The sequence below is a fragment of the Pezoporus wallicus genome, unplaced genomic scaffold (genome assembly GCF_028554395.1).
Source record: "Pezoporus wallicus isolate ANWC-B61680 ecotype Strahan unplaced genomic scaffold, APGP_CSIRO_Pwel_v1 contig_4309, whole genome shotgun sequence".
Lineage (NCBI taxonomy): Eukaryota > Metazoa > Chordata > Aves > Psittaciformes > Psittacidae > Pezoporus > Pezoporus wallicus.
Genome location: NW_026638191.1, coordinates 1,644,471 through 1,663,097, shown reverse-complemented (window position 1 = coordinate 1,663,097; position 18,627 = coordinate 1,644,471). Strand labels below are relative to the sequence as shown.

At 39.1% G+C, this 18,627-nt stretch overlaps 1 protein-coding gene across 3 annotated transcripts in view; it reads left to right on the top strand.

Annotated features, from left to right (window-relative positions):
• The first annotated feature begins 1,235 nt into the window (after positions 1-1,235).
• Positions 1,236-18,627, top strand: part of ATP10B (ATPase phospholipid transporting 10B (putative)) — a 55,276-nt gene continuing 37,884 nt past the window's right edge. The window contains exons 1-4 of one of the 3 annotated variants that reach the window (XM_057409839.1): positions 1,236-1,353; positions 3,811-4,104; positions 5,129-5,323; positions 17,978-18,182. In XM_057409839.1, the coding sequence (XP_057265822.1) occupies positions 3,830-4,104; positions 5,129-5,323; positions 17,978-18,182 (675 nt within the window). In that variant the 5' untranslated portion in view covers positions 1,236-1,353; positions 3,811-3,829. Of the gene's footprint in view, positions 1,354-2,906; positions 4,105-5,128; positions 5,324-7,331; positions 7,414-17,977; positions 18,183-18,627 lie in introns of those variants that run through there. The other 2 variants (XM_057409838.1, XM_057409840.1) reach the window with 2 other exon arrangements.

Below are 18,627 nucleotides of genomic sequence, written 5' to 3'. Positions count from 1 at the left end.
TGTCTTCATACAGGAGGTGCTCCAGTTCCCTGATCATCCTTGTGGCCCTCCTCTGGACTTGTTCCAACAGTTCCATGTCCTTTTTATGTTGAGGACACCAGGACTGCACACAATGCTCCAAGTGAGGTCTCATGAGCGCAGAGTAGAGGGGCAGGATCACCTCCTTTGACCTGCTGGTCACGCTCCTTTTGATGCAGCCCAGGATACGGTTGGCTTTCTGGGCTGCAAGCGCACACTGAAGCCGGCTCATGTTCATTTTCTCATCAACCAACACCCCCAAGTCCTTCTCCACAGGGCTGCTCTGAATCTCTTCTCTGCCCAACCTGTAGCTGTGCCTGGGATTGCTCCGACTCAGGACCAGGACCTTGCACTTGGCATGGTTAAACTTCATAAGGTTGGCATCAGCCCACCTCACAAGCGTGTCGAGGTCCCTCTGGATGGCATTCCTTCCCTCCAGCGGATCAACCGAACCACACAGCTTGGTGTCATCGGCAAACTTGCTGAGGGCGCACTCAATCCCACTGTCCATGTCAGTGACGAAGATGTTGAACAAGATCGGTCCCAACACTGATCCCTGAGGGACCCCACTCGTTACTGGTCTCCAGCCGGACATTGAGCCATTGACCACAACTCTTTGTGTGCGGCCATCCAGCCAGTTCTTTATCCACCGAGTGGTCCATCCATCAAATTGATGTCTCTCCAATTTAGAGACAAGGATGTTGTGTGGGACAGTGTCGAATGCTTTGCACAAGTCCAGGTAGATGACATCAACTGCTCTACCCCTGTCCATCAGCTCTGTAGCCCCATCATAGAAGGCCACCCAATTGGTGAGGCAGGATTTCCCCTTAGTGAAGCCATGCTGGCTGTCACCAAGCACCTTGTTGATTTTCATGTGCCTTAGCATGCCTTCCAGGAGAATCTGCTCCAAGATTTTGCCAGGCACAGAGGTGAGACTGCTTGGTCTGTAATTCCCTGGGTCATCCATTTTCCCCTTCTTGAAAATGGGGGTTATATTTCCCTTTTTCCAGTCATCGGGAACTTCACCTGACTGCCATGATTGTTCAGATACAATGGCCAGTGACTTCGCAACTTCATTTGCCAGCTCCTTCAGGACCCGTGGATGGATCTCATCAGGTCCCACAGACTTGTGCACATTCAGGTTTTTAAGATGGTCTCGACCCAGATCCTCTCCTACAGTGGGCCCAAGTAGTTCAGGGATTTAGATACCGAGACATGTTTTAGCTTCTTGCCTGTCTCTTGAGACAGTGGTAGCTCCCCTGGAAGGTCAGAGAAGAGTGACTAAAGTCTTGAATGAGGGAAGGAGTTCCTTTCCTAAAAGGAAGAATAAGATAAGTAATGATTAATTATAATTCATGTAATTAATATATGATTGTGATTGTGGAAAACTTGAGTGGCATTCACACAACTGGTCCTAGGTTAGATTGCCCAATTTTGTCTCTCTCTAAAACTGTGTGAGAAAAATGTGTCTGCCTTGTTGAGACCTACCCACAGCACATCCATGAATAATAGAATAGAAAGAAAGAGGGAAAATAGTTTCTTGAAACTGAGGCTTTTTACACAGTTGTTACAACTCTGTTGGAATGATAGTTATAGCATTAATTTACTATGACTTCACAAAAGACTGGACAATGAGACACTAAAACCTTCTACTGCTGCCATGATTATATAGCAATAGAAGGAAATTGTAATGGATATTCCTCTTATGACTTACATGAATAATTTCTCCAGACTTCCTCACACTTATTAAGTTTTATGATTTTAAGGACGTAGAGGAGTTCTTTTTGTCCCTTACTTTCCAAGTCTGACAGCTTAAGCACAGACACAGGCTTTCCTTGTATTTCTCCTCATATTGCACCTCAAGCAGTTAGAGGGTAAATGAGCATAATGCAACTTTCTGCAACCATGGCTGACGCTTCTCTGTCATTTCTGACCTCATCTGTGCTGAAGTGGAATATATGGCAAATCCCAAACATGCCAGATGGAAGAAAATCAATCACTTTAGTAAATGTGTGTTGAAGAAAACCACACTTATTGGTTCTTTCAATGATATCTCTGTAAAAGTACAAGTCAAATGGGTGTACATATGTAAAATATATTAGAATTGCAGAAAAGGGATTTTATGAAGCTCTTTTAGAAAGATCTGGGACAGATGTGTTAGATACATTGCCAGAGGAATGCAATATTTTCATGGATTACCTACCTTACAGAAAGTAACTGTCATAACACATCAAAGTGCCAGTAAGTTAGCAAATTCATGTAAGCAGTTAGCTGTATTATAGAAAAATATCATTTCTCAGAAGGACATATCTTTGAGTACTTTCTTCTTTCCTGCTAGGTCGTCTCCTAACATTGATGGCAAGTTTAGGCTTCTTTTTATTCTTATTGATCAAAAATAATGTGTATTTGCATCTTCTGTCTTTTCATTGCCAGCCATTCCCAATACTGTAGAGGTTCCCCATGCACTGCTGAGCAACCTGAACTCTGAATTAAAGGTTTTTGAGCAGCTAGTGAATAATAGTGTGTAAGCAATTCTTGTTTGCTGATGAAACAACACACTTCAAATGTTTTTTCCCCCTTCCAAGCTCAAGCATGTACATATTTTAAATATGAATATGGTTTTTTTTTCCAGAGGAAGTCATATATTGTATGCAGTAAAAAGTGGGCTTTTTGAAAGAGGAAGCTGGAGAAGCAAAGGACTTGCTGTTATAAACAGTTTCAAAGGTTTAATGCATTTGAAATGTGTTTCTTTAGACTGATACAAACACAGACAGATATTCTCAGTCTGCTTCAAATTCTGCTGCTATTAAATAAAGTTTAAACCCGTTCTTAAGTGACTTGATCTAAATGGCAATTGTCCAAGTTTCATTTTTTTCCCCTCTTGTATTTCAAGTCTAAGAGAGGTGGGTTCAGTTCACACATTGTTTTGTGAAACCTTGAAGTTGCTTAAGGCCAGTAACTTTTCCTATTTGCTTTTCCACATTTAGTGCCTCATCACTGTAAAGCAACTTCCAGTCCCCAGACTCCTGCTGTTGGTTTGAGATTTTACTTGTGTTTAGATTGAGCATAACAGTATGTACCTGTGCTGCTGAAGCTTGAGTGCTCTGCACACTGGATCGCAATTGCAGTTGCGGATATATGAACAAATCAAAACACAAGTGTTCAATGATAATAGGATTAGCACTGGGAGATTTAATTCCTTTATCTCTCCGACCAATAAAACACAAATTGTTTTAGTGCTGGCTGGCATTTTCTGTTCAAAATATGTTTCTACAGAGACTCTGGAAAACTATTATGTGAGTGTAAATGAGATTAAGCTGATGCTGTGGCTCTTTATTATCTGAGCTTTTAAGATTAGACACATGAATCAGTCCTTCTGTAAGTAAGTGTGAATAGAAAAAGTATTGTAAGAAAGCCAGACATTTGAGGAAAAATACCTGAATAGGTTTGGTAGCAGTTTATGACTGAAGGAAATGATACAGACTTTGTGATGGAAAAGCCAGCTCACCTCTGTTAAATTGGCTTTATCTATGGTAGTTTGCTGTTATAACGCACACAAAATAGATCTGGGGTTTCCACCCCCTCCCAAGGTATAAATAGCTATTTCCATATTGAAGATTTTGTTTTATCTTTATTCTGTGCATTCTCTGAAGGTAGTGCTGATATCAAAGACTGAACATGCAATGCACTGAGTATTGTTTGCTGCTTTAAATCTCTGCTAGCAAGACATGAAGGGAATTTACTACCAGAATGGAATTGGGGTTTATTTCTTGTCATGCATTTGTCTTTCAGACTGACATCCCTGCTGTGAATGGCTTTGTCTGTGGACTCTGCTTTGTACCGCTGGCAGCGACTAGGAGCTCAGAGTTCCTCCCAGACTCCCTCAGAATCAACACCACTGCTGTCTTCTGTCAGAGACAAACCAAAACTCAACTTAAACAAATGGAGGATTGTGTTACCTGACAATGAAAGAGAGTGGGAAGACTGGAAACAAGCTTCTTCATTTTATTCGGGAAACAGGATACAGACCACAAAATACACATGGTTCACTTTTTTGCCCAAAAATCTTTTTGAGCAGCTTCACAGGTAAAAAACATAATTCAGTGATACATGAGGTTTAAGAGCTGTCGTTGAGACAATGATATGTGAGAATGATAGAGGAGGGCTGCTTTTTGTAGTTGTCACATTACTAAAATCTAGTGATGATTATTTGTAACCAAATGTCCCTTAATACACACTGAAATGTTTAAAGCAAGTAAACACTGGGTGCACTTAACCAGTGTCATGGCCAGCTTCCTGTTTGCGTGCTGGAACAGTTTTCTGTGTAAAAATTTCAAGCTTTTTTATTTCAAAATCCATCTGTTTCTTTCTTGCATAAATCTTTACTTTTTAAGGAGATGTAAAAACATTCATTGGATGTGTTGAGACACCTATGAAATTCTGTAGATTTCAAAGGCAAGGGACTTTGTTTACCAGCTTATAAACAGTATACATGTATATGCAAATGCTAGGTCAGGTTTCTTTCCAAGTGTGGGTTTGAAATTATGTGCCCAGCATAAGAAATTGTGTCAAGAAGATGCTCATGGAAATATCATTATAATAAATATAAATGAAAGTTGTATATACATCTCTAGCTTTGAAATTTTCATTGTATGTTAGATTTACACATTTATAGTTTGATCTTCCACCAGTGGAACACTTTATGGATCCTTCCATTCTGAATATGTGGGTTTTTACACCCATTCTGTTACACACTGGTTTTGGGGTTTTGAAGGTTTTGGAGGCTTTTGTTTGATTTTGTGCTTATTTTCAGGACTCGGGCAATGGGGGATCATTAAAGAAGTTTCAGGTCCTAGTGGAAAAAGGTATTCATAATAAGTGGAAAAATTGAGGGTAGCTGTAACATTATTAAAATGTACATCACAGGCTGTTCTAAAGAAAAAATTAGCATCTCAGTTAAGCACCTGATTAATTCATTCTGGGAAAGGAAGAGGGGAGGGTAAAGGAGTGAAAAGATTAATGTTCCTTTGACACAAAATAGGGGGTGTTCATTAAGAAAAGGACACATTCTAATTTCTGACTACTTTTAATTTATTTTATACCTTTTCAGGCTGGGTAATCTTTATTTCTTCTTTCTGGTGGTCTTGAACTGGTTCCCACAAGTAGAAGTCTTCCATAGGGAGATTACCATGGTGCCTCTGATTGTAGTGCTGCTTGCCAGTATGATTAAAGATGCTGTAGAAGACTACAGAAAATACCAATTTGATAAGACAATAAACTCCTCTAAAACCAGGGTATATGACAAGTAAGTAAACTAAACCGATTATTTTTCCCTGTGTTTGATGTGGTAGAAACTGCTCATCTGATTTTGTACAATTCCCTCCTTCCTTTGGAGTATAGTAAGTTTGGAAAAGCTGTTATAAAAGAGTTTTGTTCTGCCTTTAGAAATGCCTTATTTCTCTCACTTAAGTCATCCTGAGATCACTGAAGTTTTGTTTCATATCACAACAGTGGGTGCTGATATACAAGTTTTCATTCCAAGTTTCCAAACCAGCTTGCCAACACACACAACATCCTCCCCAGGTAGCAGAAGAATCTGGAGGGAAAATGAAATGTATCCAAGTCTGGAAAGGATTACTGGGGCTGTTTAACAAATTGGAGCAATGTCTTTCTGAACTTTGACACTAAAACCATTAATACAAAAATTAATAATAAACTACATCTAAGCATAACCAGAAACTAAAAACCAATGTATAGGACTTGTAGTAACCACAGGTGATCAATACAGCACAGTTTCACTTTGGAGATGGTACAACACCTGCAGTAAGCTGCAATGTTTGCTCAGTACTGACTCAGAAGGAAGAAATATTTTCATGTGCAATTCTTATTGCAACATTTTTATTTCATCATAGTTTCTTGTCCAAGTACTAACTTGACTTGAGAGTACCTAGCTTGTCACTATACAATGAAATAGCTAGGAGTTTTCATTTAGAAGTTTAAATGTTTGGATCTCTTCCTTTTTTCTCCTTTCCTTAAGCCCAGGTCATAGAGAAAAAATTACTGTGATTTGCACACATCTCATTAGCTTTCATAGAAACTAGCCCTCATTTGTGCTAGCATACTTACGTGTCAGAGGCACAGGGACCAATGGGGAAGAAGAAATGAGAGGCTGGAAGGGGTGACTGGGCAAGAGAGGGACGCTTTAGGTGTCCAGAAGCAGGAGGTCTATCAAAGATCAGGCTGAGGGGAAATCTGGGTAGACTGCCCTTCAATTGCCTATGTTTATGTATAATTCCCGCAACTACCATATCATAGGTTTGTTTATTTAATAATCCATTTTATGGTCATGAAAAGAAACAGCAGATAGAGGAAGTAAAAGAGAGAAATAGTGTCAGCATTGAGACTTACAGCAGCTATCTGTTGACTCCTGGGACACACAGCTCTGCCTATTACCTTTGAACTTCCTGGCAACACCCAAGCTTATAAAATGATTCTGAAATTCGTGGAGTGAACCGTGAAAATCGTGAGTGTGCTCTCAGCTTTGTCGCTGCTCTGTGTTAAAACAGAGACACTTCATGTGAGCAGATAGTCAGTGCCAGGGAAGTGCTCTGAACAGGGCCTCCAGGTGTATGCTAACAGGAATAACAAAACATTCAGGATGCTTTTGTCATATGAAAGGTGCAGCCTCCTCAGCAGGCTCTAGGACCTGGCGCAGCTGAGTCAGGATAATACCTGTCCCTAGGCAGGTGGAGGCTGGGGTGGAAGGAGAGGCAGTCCTGGGATTCAGACACCTCGACTCTTTTCTCTACGACTCGGGAGTTTGTTTGGATTATTGAACTCTTATAACTTCGTTGGATTTCAACTTGAGGCTACATATTGAGAGGAAAACAAGATGTCAAGGAAAAGTGTTCCAGGCTGCTTCTCTAGAATGATATGGAAAAAACATTTTTTCAAGGAAACCTGCTGCCAGTGTGGTACTCCAGACACTGAAATCCAGAATGAAGAGCTGGAGAAGAGAGGAAAAGTAAAGAAAAGAAAGAAGAAAAATGAAAATAAACGAGTGATCATCTCCAACTTGAGCTTTGGCAGTAAGAAGTGGAAGGAAAATCCAAACAGATACTATGACTCCAACAAAATTAAGACTACAAAATATACCATCTTGACTTTCCTCCCTAAAAATATCTATGAGCAGTTTCACCGCTTTGCTAATATTTATTTTGTGGTCATTGCACTGCTGAATTTTGTGCCCATCGTGAATGCTTTCCAACCAGAAGTTTCTATGATCCCAATTTGTGTTATAATGGCCATGACAGCCATTAAAGATGCTTGGGAGGACTTCCGGCGGTATAAATTAGACAAAGAAATCAATTACATGGGATGCTACATCTACAGCAGGTGAGTTTTATACAGCTTTTATTTCCAAAAAAGTTGTCTTCAGATCTCTTAGAAATGGTGAGGCTTTATTTATAAAAATTAATAAATAACTGCAGGAAAGTCACAGTGATTAAGTAAAATAGGGAAAAATCCTAAGGACTATATTTCACCTGGTATTTGTTCTGATACAGGGAAAGATGTTTCTTTTTTGGTTTAAACCTCATTTTCAGACTGGGAAGGTAAATTTGAGTTTTATGTTATTGGTGTGGCTATGGCCTTTTAAACACAGAGTGAAAACAGATGCTGTTGTGAGACCTGTTTGCATTCTTAGATACAAAAGAAAACCTCTTAAAACCCTAACCCTTTGAACTATGTTTAGTTTTATTCTCTACACTGTACTCTCTTCTCAGTTGTATTTCTTTTACTAGGTTTTATTAAAATAAAACTGTAAAAATACTGTTTAAAAATGGGAGATAGTAATATATGTGTCTGCTCAGTCATCTCTAAGTGAATTAACTACAGGTATCCACACATGCTCACTACTTCAACATGTCTCATGACCTCTTCTTGCTTTTAAGAGTTTTAGAATTTTGAAAATTATGTTTTCATACAAAGAAAATTGTATCAAAACCGTTCTCTCAGCAAACTGGAAAATTGCTTCTTCCTGTTAAAATCTCACGTCTCAGAGTCAGAAGAGCAAAACTTTCCATTTCTGTGAATGCTGCCTGTCATACGTCAAATTAATCAATAGTGATTTATATAATGTACAGTTTCACAAGCAAGATCTTTCAGAACTCTGGCTTTTATCACACAGCACTGTCATTTCTGTTTGTTTCTCTTGTATGTGTTTGTCAGATTTTTATTTTTATATCCTGCTGGTTAAATAGGAAAACAATGGATTTGCTTGTCAGGGGACTAAACTTATCCCTACATATAGATAATGACTTGCCAGAAACAAAACCTCACTGCTCTCCTTGCCAACTTGTCCAAAAAAACAGACATTTTACAAGTTTCTATATATTGTTGCTTTAAGATTTATTCTCTTCCACCATGAAGACTGTCAATAATTGTAGCTCTTTGGGTGGGGTGGCTAAATTGCCTCTTCTGCCTACCTCTGAGATTGCAATCTACTTGGATTTTTTTAATCTTTTCAATATTGCATTAGCACGTGAAGCAATGGATTATTTCTTAACACTTGTTAAAACCAGTATGAAAGAGAATAGGTGGTGCAGTAGGTACTACTGAATGAATCTGCATAGAAATCATTGCTTTAGGTAAAGCAACCATGTTAAATAGAAATTATCTGAAAGCCTTTTATCATGGGAACACGAGAATTGGGAAATACAATAAGACCTGTTTAGTATATGAGAAAAATGTCCATAATGGAATTATAATATATGTACAGGTCCAAATTCAAATTATAGTCATGAGTACCTAAAACTTGACATGGACCTCTCTTAAAATTGATTATCCCATCCCATAAAAGAGACTTTGATCTATGAATAAGTGTTGGCTAGAATCTTGTCTATCACTAAGGTTTTATTGCCCAAAACCATGATGTAAGGAAAGGAAAATGAGGAGGGCTTCAGACTATAGCATTCACCCTGTCTGGAAAAATCATTGGTAATTATAATTGCCATCAGATCAGTAGCTACAGCTTATTATATCATGAATAATTTTAATCAGGCTTCTATAGCGCTTTGGGAAGCTGATATTTCTTGTTCTTCTTGCTGCCTGCAAAGTCATGGAAGAGCATAATGTCTTCCAGTTTTCTTCCTTATGAGTCATCTTCTGTAGGTAATTTTTTAACATAGGTGAAAGTCCTTTTAAAAAACACAGAAAGCTCTGTAAGTCTTGTGGCAGCAAAATATTCTTTTTAATAAAGCAACTGATCTTCCATTCTAAGATGAAATATTACTTCGAATTTAAGAGTTAATCTTGGAGAGTATAGGGTATTTCAGATTTCAGTAACAAGAACTCTGGTTCCTGTTCAAAAAATCCCCAATTAGATACAAAGGCAGAACAATCTTTACCAAATGCTGAATGTCATCTAAAACTTTCTTGAAGACTAGGGGAAATGAAGTAACTTGCCTTCTTTCAACACAGAACAGGGGAAATTTAATTTAAGTAGGCTGCCCTGTAAACACATTTCTTCTCATTTTCTCTTCACAAGGATCAGCTGGAATGGGAAATCTAGTCTGCTAGCCAAATGAAGAAAAAGACACTTCAAGCAGTATTTAAAGAACATTTAATTGAGAAAATGGGAGACAATTAATAGTAATTGAAGTGTCTTGGGGAGATGCAATAACTTAGATCTAATATTTGATTGTGGAGGTTTCAATTTCTGAACCAAAAGTTCTGGAATCAAAATAATTGCATACCAACTGTTGTGCTGTCAGAAGGAATCACTCAACACCAAAAGAAGAGAACAAAAGATTCAGTTGCAGATGGCACAGACCTATGTTTAATTGCCTTCTTTCTCCTGATGTTCTTCAAAGTATGCTTTGTCTGCTTTCAAATTTTTACAAGCAAGTCAGTTTCCATTACTACAAAATTGTCAAAGCATTTTCTATGATGTTCTGCTTTATTATACCTCTTTAATTGCATTTTAATTCCTGAGATCACCTGGTTTCATGCAAACTTAATCAGTTATTCTTCATCCAGAACATTTAATTATAATCTTAAATTATGTGTGATGTTTCACATGTTCATTTTGCTATGCCCAGCCACCTTGTAGTCGAGATCTGTGTATAGATCACTTTCTTCATCTTTCTTGTCAGTCAATCCCTCCAAACCTACTGTGGTTACTTTTCTCTGAACTCTCCCTGGTTTGTCATTGACTTACTAACAACGTGGGCCAGCACTAACTGTAAGTAAGCCGTAAGTGAATGTCAACCCCACAGTTACTAAAAGCTATTATTTCATTTTCTTGACATAATTGTCAAGGAACTACTTGATATGTAATTAATGTATGGCCAGGATCTGATATACCCCTAGGATTAAGCTATAACTGTTTATAAATTGTAGAATTGTAGAATGGTTAGGGTTGGAAAGGACCTTAGGATCATCTAGTTCCAACTCCCTTGCCGTGGGCAGGGATGTTTCACACTAGACCATGTCACCCAAGACTCTGCTCAACCTGGCCTTAGACACCACCAGGGATGGAGCATTTATCACTTCTTTGGGCAACCCATTCCAGTGCCTCACCACCCTCATAGTAAAGAATTTTTTCCTTATATCTAACCTGAACTTCCCCTGTTTAATTTTAAACCCATTACCCCTTGTCCTATCACTACAGTCCCTAATGAAGAATCCCTCCCCAGCATCCCTATAGGCCCCCTTCAGTTACTGGAAGGCTGCTATGAGGTCTCCACGCAGCCTTTTCTTCAGGCTGAACAGCCCCAACTTTCTCAGCCTGTCTTCATACAGGAGGTGCTCCATCCCCTGATCATGCTTGTGGCCTCCTCTAGACTTGCTCCAACAGGTCCACATCCTTTTTATGTTGAGGACACCAGAACTGTACTCAATACTTCAAGTGAGGTCTCACGAGAGCAGAGTAAAGGGGCAGCATCACCTCCTTTGACCTGCTGCTCACGCTCCTTTTGATGCAGCACAGGATATGGTTGGCTTTCTGGGCTGTGAGCACAAGCTGCTGGCTCATGTTATCTTTCTTATTGACCAACACCCCCAAGTCCTTCTCTGCAAGGCTGCTCTGAATCTCTTCTCTTCGCAGCCTGTAGCTGTGCCTGGGATTGCCCTGACCCAGGTGTAGGACCTTGCACTTGGCTTTGTTGAACTTCTTAGCTTCCAGACAGAATCTCACACTTCTAGAAAGTTTAACCTTTATTTTCCCTCAGAGTTTCAATAGTCACTCAGATACAAATGCAAGGACTATGCCCAGTGCAAGATGGAACAGCAACACACTTGACTGAATGCACGTACATCAGACAGCAGCAGCCATAAAAACATTATTTAAATTATTCACATTACTTAATTTTAATCACCTAAACTCAGATATCTGAGACAGCTACTCAGAGAAGCCTAGTTTACGTGCTTTGAATCATCCTGTAGAGGTGTCATATAACTAGTTAGGTCACTAAGCATCCTAAATGAAACAGCCTGATTACTCTTTCAGTAGAAAGTTCTCCTGCAGTGCTTTCAGGCCCTGTGGTTTTCGAGCAGTTCCTGAAAGCATCAGTCTCCTCCTCCTCTGTAGGTGTGGTGACGTGTGATACAGAAACTTCAGGGATGGCCTTTGCTGTGACTCTTTATCTGCTTTTAGTGTAAGGTTTCACATCATTTAAAGATTTCTGAATCAACACTAACTCGGTTAGTCCTAGAGCGGTAATCTGGAAATGCAAAGAACTCATCTCTGTGTTGCACGAAGTTAGAACTGCCAACAGCTGAAAAGCTGGAATTGTCTTAAGCTAGACTTGAAAGAGAATTAAAGCATTGCAGTCAATCGAAGTTTTGTTATTAAGTGTGGCAATTTATCTCTATGACAGCAATGGAGATCTGCTGTGTACAGGTTACCATATGAACAGTATACCTTTTATTTTCTTAAAATTAGAGAAACTGGATAGTGAAGACAAAGGCTGCGCTTCTGTTTTAACATTCACTTGCTTTGATCAGCTGGACCTTCTGAAGGGAGAAGAGATTGCACCTCCCCTGGATGCTCCCTATGTATGGGATTGCAACTGGGACTGGCCAGAGACGTAGTGATCAGCAGAGGTCTGTGGCCCCTGGAACACAGCAAAGAAGAGCAGGGAGCATGCCTGCAAGAAAGGAATTGAGCTGCGGTGAAATCTCAGAGGTGAAATCAAAAAGACAGCTTTTCTTGACCCCAGAGACATACATGCAGCTCATTCAACCCAAGATGAACCTGAAAGCTTGTAGAGTAGAAAGCAGGATGAGAGGAAAATACCATCCTGCCAAGGGCACAATAAGCAAAAAGACTTTTGTTGCCAATGTTTCATCTGAAGCCTTGCTCATCAGCACTGAGTTTTCACTTGTTACAGAGCCTTTTCTTTCTGTTTATTATTTTTGTTTTCTAGCAAAGCATAACTTTAAAGACTAGGAGTCTGCTGGAAGTTTCAGTGAGTTCATTGTATACACCAAAAAAAAAGAGAAAGCCTAAATCCTGTAGCCAAGTTCAAGTCTCATCACTTTCCCTCAGGCAAAATTTTCCTGAGCATAGCAGTATCAAGGCTTCTACACCTCAGTGGTGCTTTGTCTGAACAGTGCATTAATTTCATCACCTGGAAGTTGAAGATCTCCTGAAGATCTCCAGCTCTTGAATGGCTGAGATGCATCCCTGTGACAGCCACAAAGCATGAACTTTGAGCAACTGATACATTAATTATTTCTATAAAAGTAACAATATGAATAAGTTACAATGACTGCAGGATTATTCTGCGGTATGATGTTATTGCAAGTCACCATCTATTAGGACAGATCCAATCATTGTCACCTGTACATACTTTAGGACTAAGTAATTTTTGTACCTACTTTAACTATGGATACTTGAATTAACAATGAGTTTTACTGAAGTGCCATCTGCTTGTGCAAGGTAAGGCATTCTTCAAACTTCCAGTGAGCTGAGATAATGGCCTTAACCAGCAGTAAACAGGTTTGCTATGTCACCGCACAACTGCTTGAAAGAAGTGGCTCCAAAACTGTGAAAGAACAATTAAAATGACAGTTAGTTTATGGTGATCATGCTGATTGTGTGGTGAAAAAACATGGGACATGTCTTACTGACCAAGTGCAAAAGAGAACGTCAAGTTTTCAACACTCAGCTGGTCCAGGCAGCAGCACTTGAACGCCAAAAAAGCAGTGAGCTAGAAATTCTAGTTGGTCAGTGTGTATTGCTGCAGTGAGGGTCCTCAGTCTCTGCGAAAGAAAATCCATAAATACATTACAAGGCTACAACTGGTTTGTGTATTGCTTTATCAGAGCTTTCTTTGAGATCTATTACCTGCCAAGGCATTTAATGCTGCTTCACAGAAAAAGTGCTCTGGTTTAGCAGACAGCAGCAGAAGCTAATGACTAAAGACAAAGGGCAGCTAAATGAGAACCTATGGTTTTGGCTTAGATGCCTGCAAAATCATGACCTCATGGAACTGAGTTCCACCCTAACCGTCTGAATTTTTAAAGCACCATTAAGACCCAAAGAGGAGTAGGTTTCTACCATGTTACCTCAAGAGCTACATGGTCCTGTAAGGAGATAATTGTAGCAAAAAAAGATGATATAGGCTGTGTCTTCCTGAAACTTGATAAGTTAATGGGAGTCCTTAGAAACTAATGTTAATGATTAGCAGCCAGTAAGTAAGTGACCTTAGAATTACCTGTTCATTCCAGCTGGTGCCAGACAAAAACATAGCAATCATATTTTAATCAAGGCAGTTTTAAAAAAATATTGGATTTTCTTCAATACAATAATCCATAACTTCTATTTCTTCATTTGGTACAGGTCATTATAAAATTGAAACAGATTTTGAAAAGGCAAGTTAAAAGAAATCCCAAACCTTGTATATGGGCGTATAATACATTTTTAAAGTTCTGGTACTTACTTAAAGTTCATGTAAACTTGAATTGATTACAGAGGTTGAATATTCATTTTTATTATTGAGAGAATAGCTTCCTTGTTAGGATACTATAGACAGTTTTAGTACATTAAAAGATAGGATCTATTGCTAATGTTAAGGAATTTGGAATACCAAAATGGTTTAGAGATGGATTTTATTAGACTTCAGAAATATTTCACTCCCATTATCTTTAAAAGATGCTCATTGCTGTCTTAAAGTAGTATTGAAATCCTGAGAGACTGGGACTATGGGGAAAGACTAAATAGTCTTTGCTTGCTAATGAGAGCTTGTTGCAGGACTGGCTGCTGCTAAATGACATCATTGATACTGCTGGGCTGATGTCTACATCACAAAAACAACCTTCCCAGCTACTCTATAGTATCTTCTTGTTCTCAGATAATGCCTCTTGCTTAGGAAGATAGTCAGCCAGGTTGTGCTGCACTTTGACCTATGGGCAGGTTTCAGAATTGGTTCCTTTCCAGTCTAGTGCCTTCCTCAAGTCCTAAATCTGCTCCTTTGTTGTCAGGTTTCCAAAGTTTTATAGCATTAACTTCTATCCATGAAGTCACAGACATAAAGGGAAAAACATTTTGTGAGGCTTTTCCATGTAAAAGCTGGAGTAATCTTTGATAGCCTAAAATTATGTAGGTTTTCTGTTTGCAAAATTAGACTGTATAGGTGAAGTACACCTGTGTACTTCAGTGTAGAACTGAGAATCTCAGAACCTTATTTTCTATAAAGTTTTCTAAGACAATCCAGGACTCATGGACGTGCTGTGGGGTGCACATGAAAAATTACTTTAATCTCTCTAAGGAGCAGAACAATAATTATTTCCTCCCATTCACCATCCATTTTGACCCAGTTTTTGTTTGAGATTTCTCTTTATTGAACCCAAGAATGTGAAATGAAATTGTTGACACAAAGTCAATAATTTATTCATGTTACCCCACAATCTCCAACCACAGCAGGATCATTTTATGATCCTTTCTTCCCAGAAGTTACTTTGTAAAGTCCATTTAGCTCAGGCGTTCTGGTAAGATATGATGAATCCAGTAATAAATTCTGGCAGACTTCAACTCTTCAAGGCTAACTGCTTCTTTCTGTCAGCACTGTACTCTGATGGGCATTTTCATGCCACCCATTATCCCGGGACACTAAGGGAACACTTTCCAAGTGTGCTGTTGATAAATTGAGTGGTAAATGAGAAAAGGTACTGAGAAACTTTTATCTTGGATAATATCTTTGATGCTTCACAGCCCTGATGCCATGTGCTATAAGAATTAACTTTCCACCTATTGAAAATCACCACATCTTGTTTATTTTACTGGATAAATGTGTTTGCCCTTTCTGTATGTTTCTCGTCAGATCACCTTATATTTATGAAGCTCCTCTGTTTATTTAGCAGCCGGAGCTTGTGCTATGAACTTTTAATCACTGAACAGAAAACGGGCAGCGTTCCCAGTTACAGGAATCACTGAAAGGAAATTGCTTCATGTGAGAAATCTTCTTAGGCAACTTGGTCTGTGCTGCTGTGTCGTGCACCAGGTTCCTTCTGAAGTATTTTTCTTCCTTTCATCCATTGGTAGCTCTCTACAAAGTTGTGGAAAACCTTTGTACTGTAGGCAATTGTTAATCTTACAGCTCCAGCTGAATAGTTCTTTCAGGAAAAGCAAATGTGTTTCTTTACCAAATTCAGTGCTTGTTGGGACAGAGCGACAGTCTGTTCTCCTGAATGCAGGTTTGGGATTCTAGTAATTCCTGAAATCTAGTGCATGTGCTAAGTAAAACTTTTACTCTGATCTGAAGGAGGTCATTTGGCTTTACTGACTCACTGTCTCCTTTGTAATTAGTGAATGGGCAGAACCTGAAGTTAACGTGTAATGCATGTTTCATAGGGAATTATTGGAAAACTACCACAAATCTGTGATTTCTGTGGATTATTTTTGCTAATCTGGTTTCTTCAGGCTGATGTGGCAGAGAGCCAGCTGGGCAAGGCCCTTCTATAGCATTTTATCACCAGAAAAAAATCAGAAGTGTGTTCTATAAACTTCAGAATTGCGCAAAAGGTGACGTACGGCGAGGTAGGATTGCCCTGCAGATGTTATGGCAAACACTTTATGCAAACTGTACACAGCATCCAGATGTCTAGGACAGCAAGGCAAGCTATCTTCTTGCTGTAAACTGCTTCTGTACTCTCACTTTTATGTTTTAAACAAACAGATTAAGAAGTTCTACCCAGAAATTGTTTGACACAGGAAGGATTCATAGTTACTTAGTTGATTTGCTATACTAACATTAGTGTCTACTTTGTAGAGCAATACTCAACATGCAGCAGCTTGAATACTTTTCAAATAGAACTTGTTCTGGATTTTATTTTGTTTTATAATGTGCAGCAACGTTAATTTGCTTACAACAAACCTGTTCAGTGTGCCCTTTCATTTCTGCTGTTGAGCAAAAAAGTGAAAGACCTGCAGATAAGTAGTCAGACAAAAGAAAGAAGAATGAAGAATTCAGGAATTAAAATTAATGTAAGAAGAAAAAATTACTGCTATGATACCATTATTTAGTAAGGGCCTCACGTCCAGCAATGAAGGGATTAAAATGGGGGGGGGGGGGGGGGGAATGTCTTTTTTTCTTTTTTTTGGAGTAAAAATGGGATGCCACTGGGAAATGCACAGAATTTAACTGTGTGCATAACTTTTTCAGGGAGCTGCTGTTTCACCTTTCACAGATAAGGATATCAGCCAAGTGCAAGGGTTTGCCTGACAGCATTATGACTGGCTCTCCTTTGTGGAAGGCCAGGAAAATAGGTTAGCAGGAAGGAGCCTTTTAGCCTTTGGTCTGACCCTGGAACAATGCTTGGATGTGTGCTTTGAACTGCCACAAAAACTCTTTATCTGCTGTATCACTGCTCCCTTTCTCATGATACAAATGCTTAATTGAAAGACAGTGTTCTTCAGGCAATAGATGAGGATGATTAAAAACTTAAGCAAAAATGAGACTCTGAGTCATTACAAAAAGCCTTTTACTCTCTGTCCGGTAAAGTATCATGAGTATTTGTTTCTCTTACGGAGCAAGATATAAGATGATTCAATTACTCATACTGAAATATAATTTCTTGTCAAAGAATTAGAGGACCTGGGCTATTGTTGCCCCTGTTTATTGTGCAGTTTTTAGTTTGCTTGGATGATTAAGAGCAGTTGAAGGATAAACTATTCAAAATATAATATCAAAAAAATTTGCTGTTTTCTGAACCATTGAGCACTGATTTTTTGATGAAACAGTAATTTCTTGTCTTTGAAACCCTTAAGCTCCTTTTCCTTTCTCCTTTGTTTGGCTTGGGGCGGTTTGGTTGGCTGGTTGGTTGGTGTTGGGGGGGTGGGTATTTAATATAGAAGCTTTTTGTTTCTTACCTTAACTTTTCCATTAAGCTTGAGCTCTATTGCATAATTCTAAAGGGTCATTTGTTAATGTTGTTTTACCTTTTCAAGTTGTTTCTGTGGGCTAAGCTCAGATTTGTAATTACCTTTAGAGAGTTCCTGAAAGTCCTGAAGCAAGTGTAGCTGAGAGATCAGTTTGCTTCTTTCAAGATCTGTGTTGTTGAAAACTATCTGAGAAATAGTCACTTGGTCAAAACCAGTGGTTTTTGGTAAAATGTCTACATTTCTTGAATAAGAAGCTTTAAAACACCTTTCTTAGTCTGAATGACTTTCTATCTTTTGCTTTGGAGATTATAGGGCTAATGCTAGAATGGAGAACTTTTGTTGTAGTTTCTTTTATTCCATGTAAAGATTTTATTTGAATGTGATGAATGAAGTGATAATGAAAGAGTTTAAATCATTGATTTCTAGCTGTTGTGCTGTGACTTTTAAAACAAAATATAGCAATATACCTCTACCCTACCCCCTTATTTTCTTTTGTTTTTTGAAACCCCACTAATCAGGAAGCCTGCATGCCTAACGTCACTGTTTACCTATTTCATGTTTTTAATGCAACAGGGAAGAACATGCTTATGTTGAGAAATGCTGGAAGGATGTCCGAGTGGGGGACTTTGTGCAGCTGCGGTGTAACGAGACCATCCCAGCTGATATCCTACTGCTGTACTCCTCTGATCAGAATGGGATCTGTCACTTGGAAACTGCCAACCTCGACGGGGAGACCAACCTTAAACAGCGACAAGTTGTGATGGGCTTCTCCAGCCAGGTAAGTCTGCTGAAAATGCAGTCTGTGTAGTACAGCGTTGGTCTCGGCTTATCTGCACACCAGCTCCAACCATAAAGTGCAGCAGTCCTGACTGGCTGGTTGTGCTGATACAGCTATGACAGGGTTTTGCTGTTGCAGCTAATGCACTGTATGAAAAGGAGCAGTTTGTCCTAAAAGATTTTTGTTATACTGGCACAGGGATGGCTTTATAAATAGGAAGATTAGCTCATTTTAATTTGCAATTGTTCTTTGCGGCAAACTGCATCAGCAGATGCTTAAGAAACCACACACGTTAGCACCATCCCAGAGACCAGCAAGTCTTTTCTATGTACAAGCCATGCATACACCACAGGTTATTACAGCACATCCCACAGCAAAGCCACTACTACTGAGTGAATCATTCTTCCATGGAAATTGGAAGAGAGCTCATACCCCCACCTCCAAC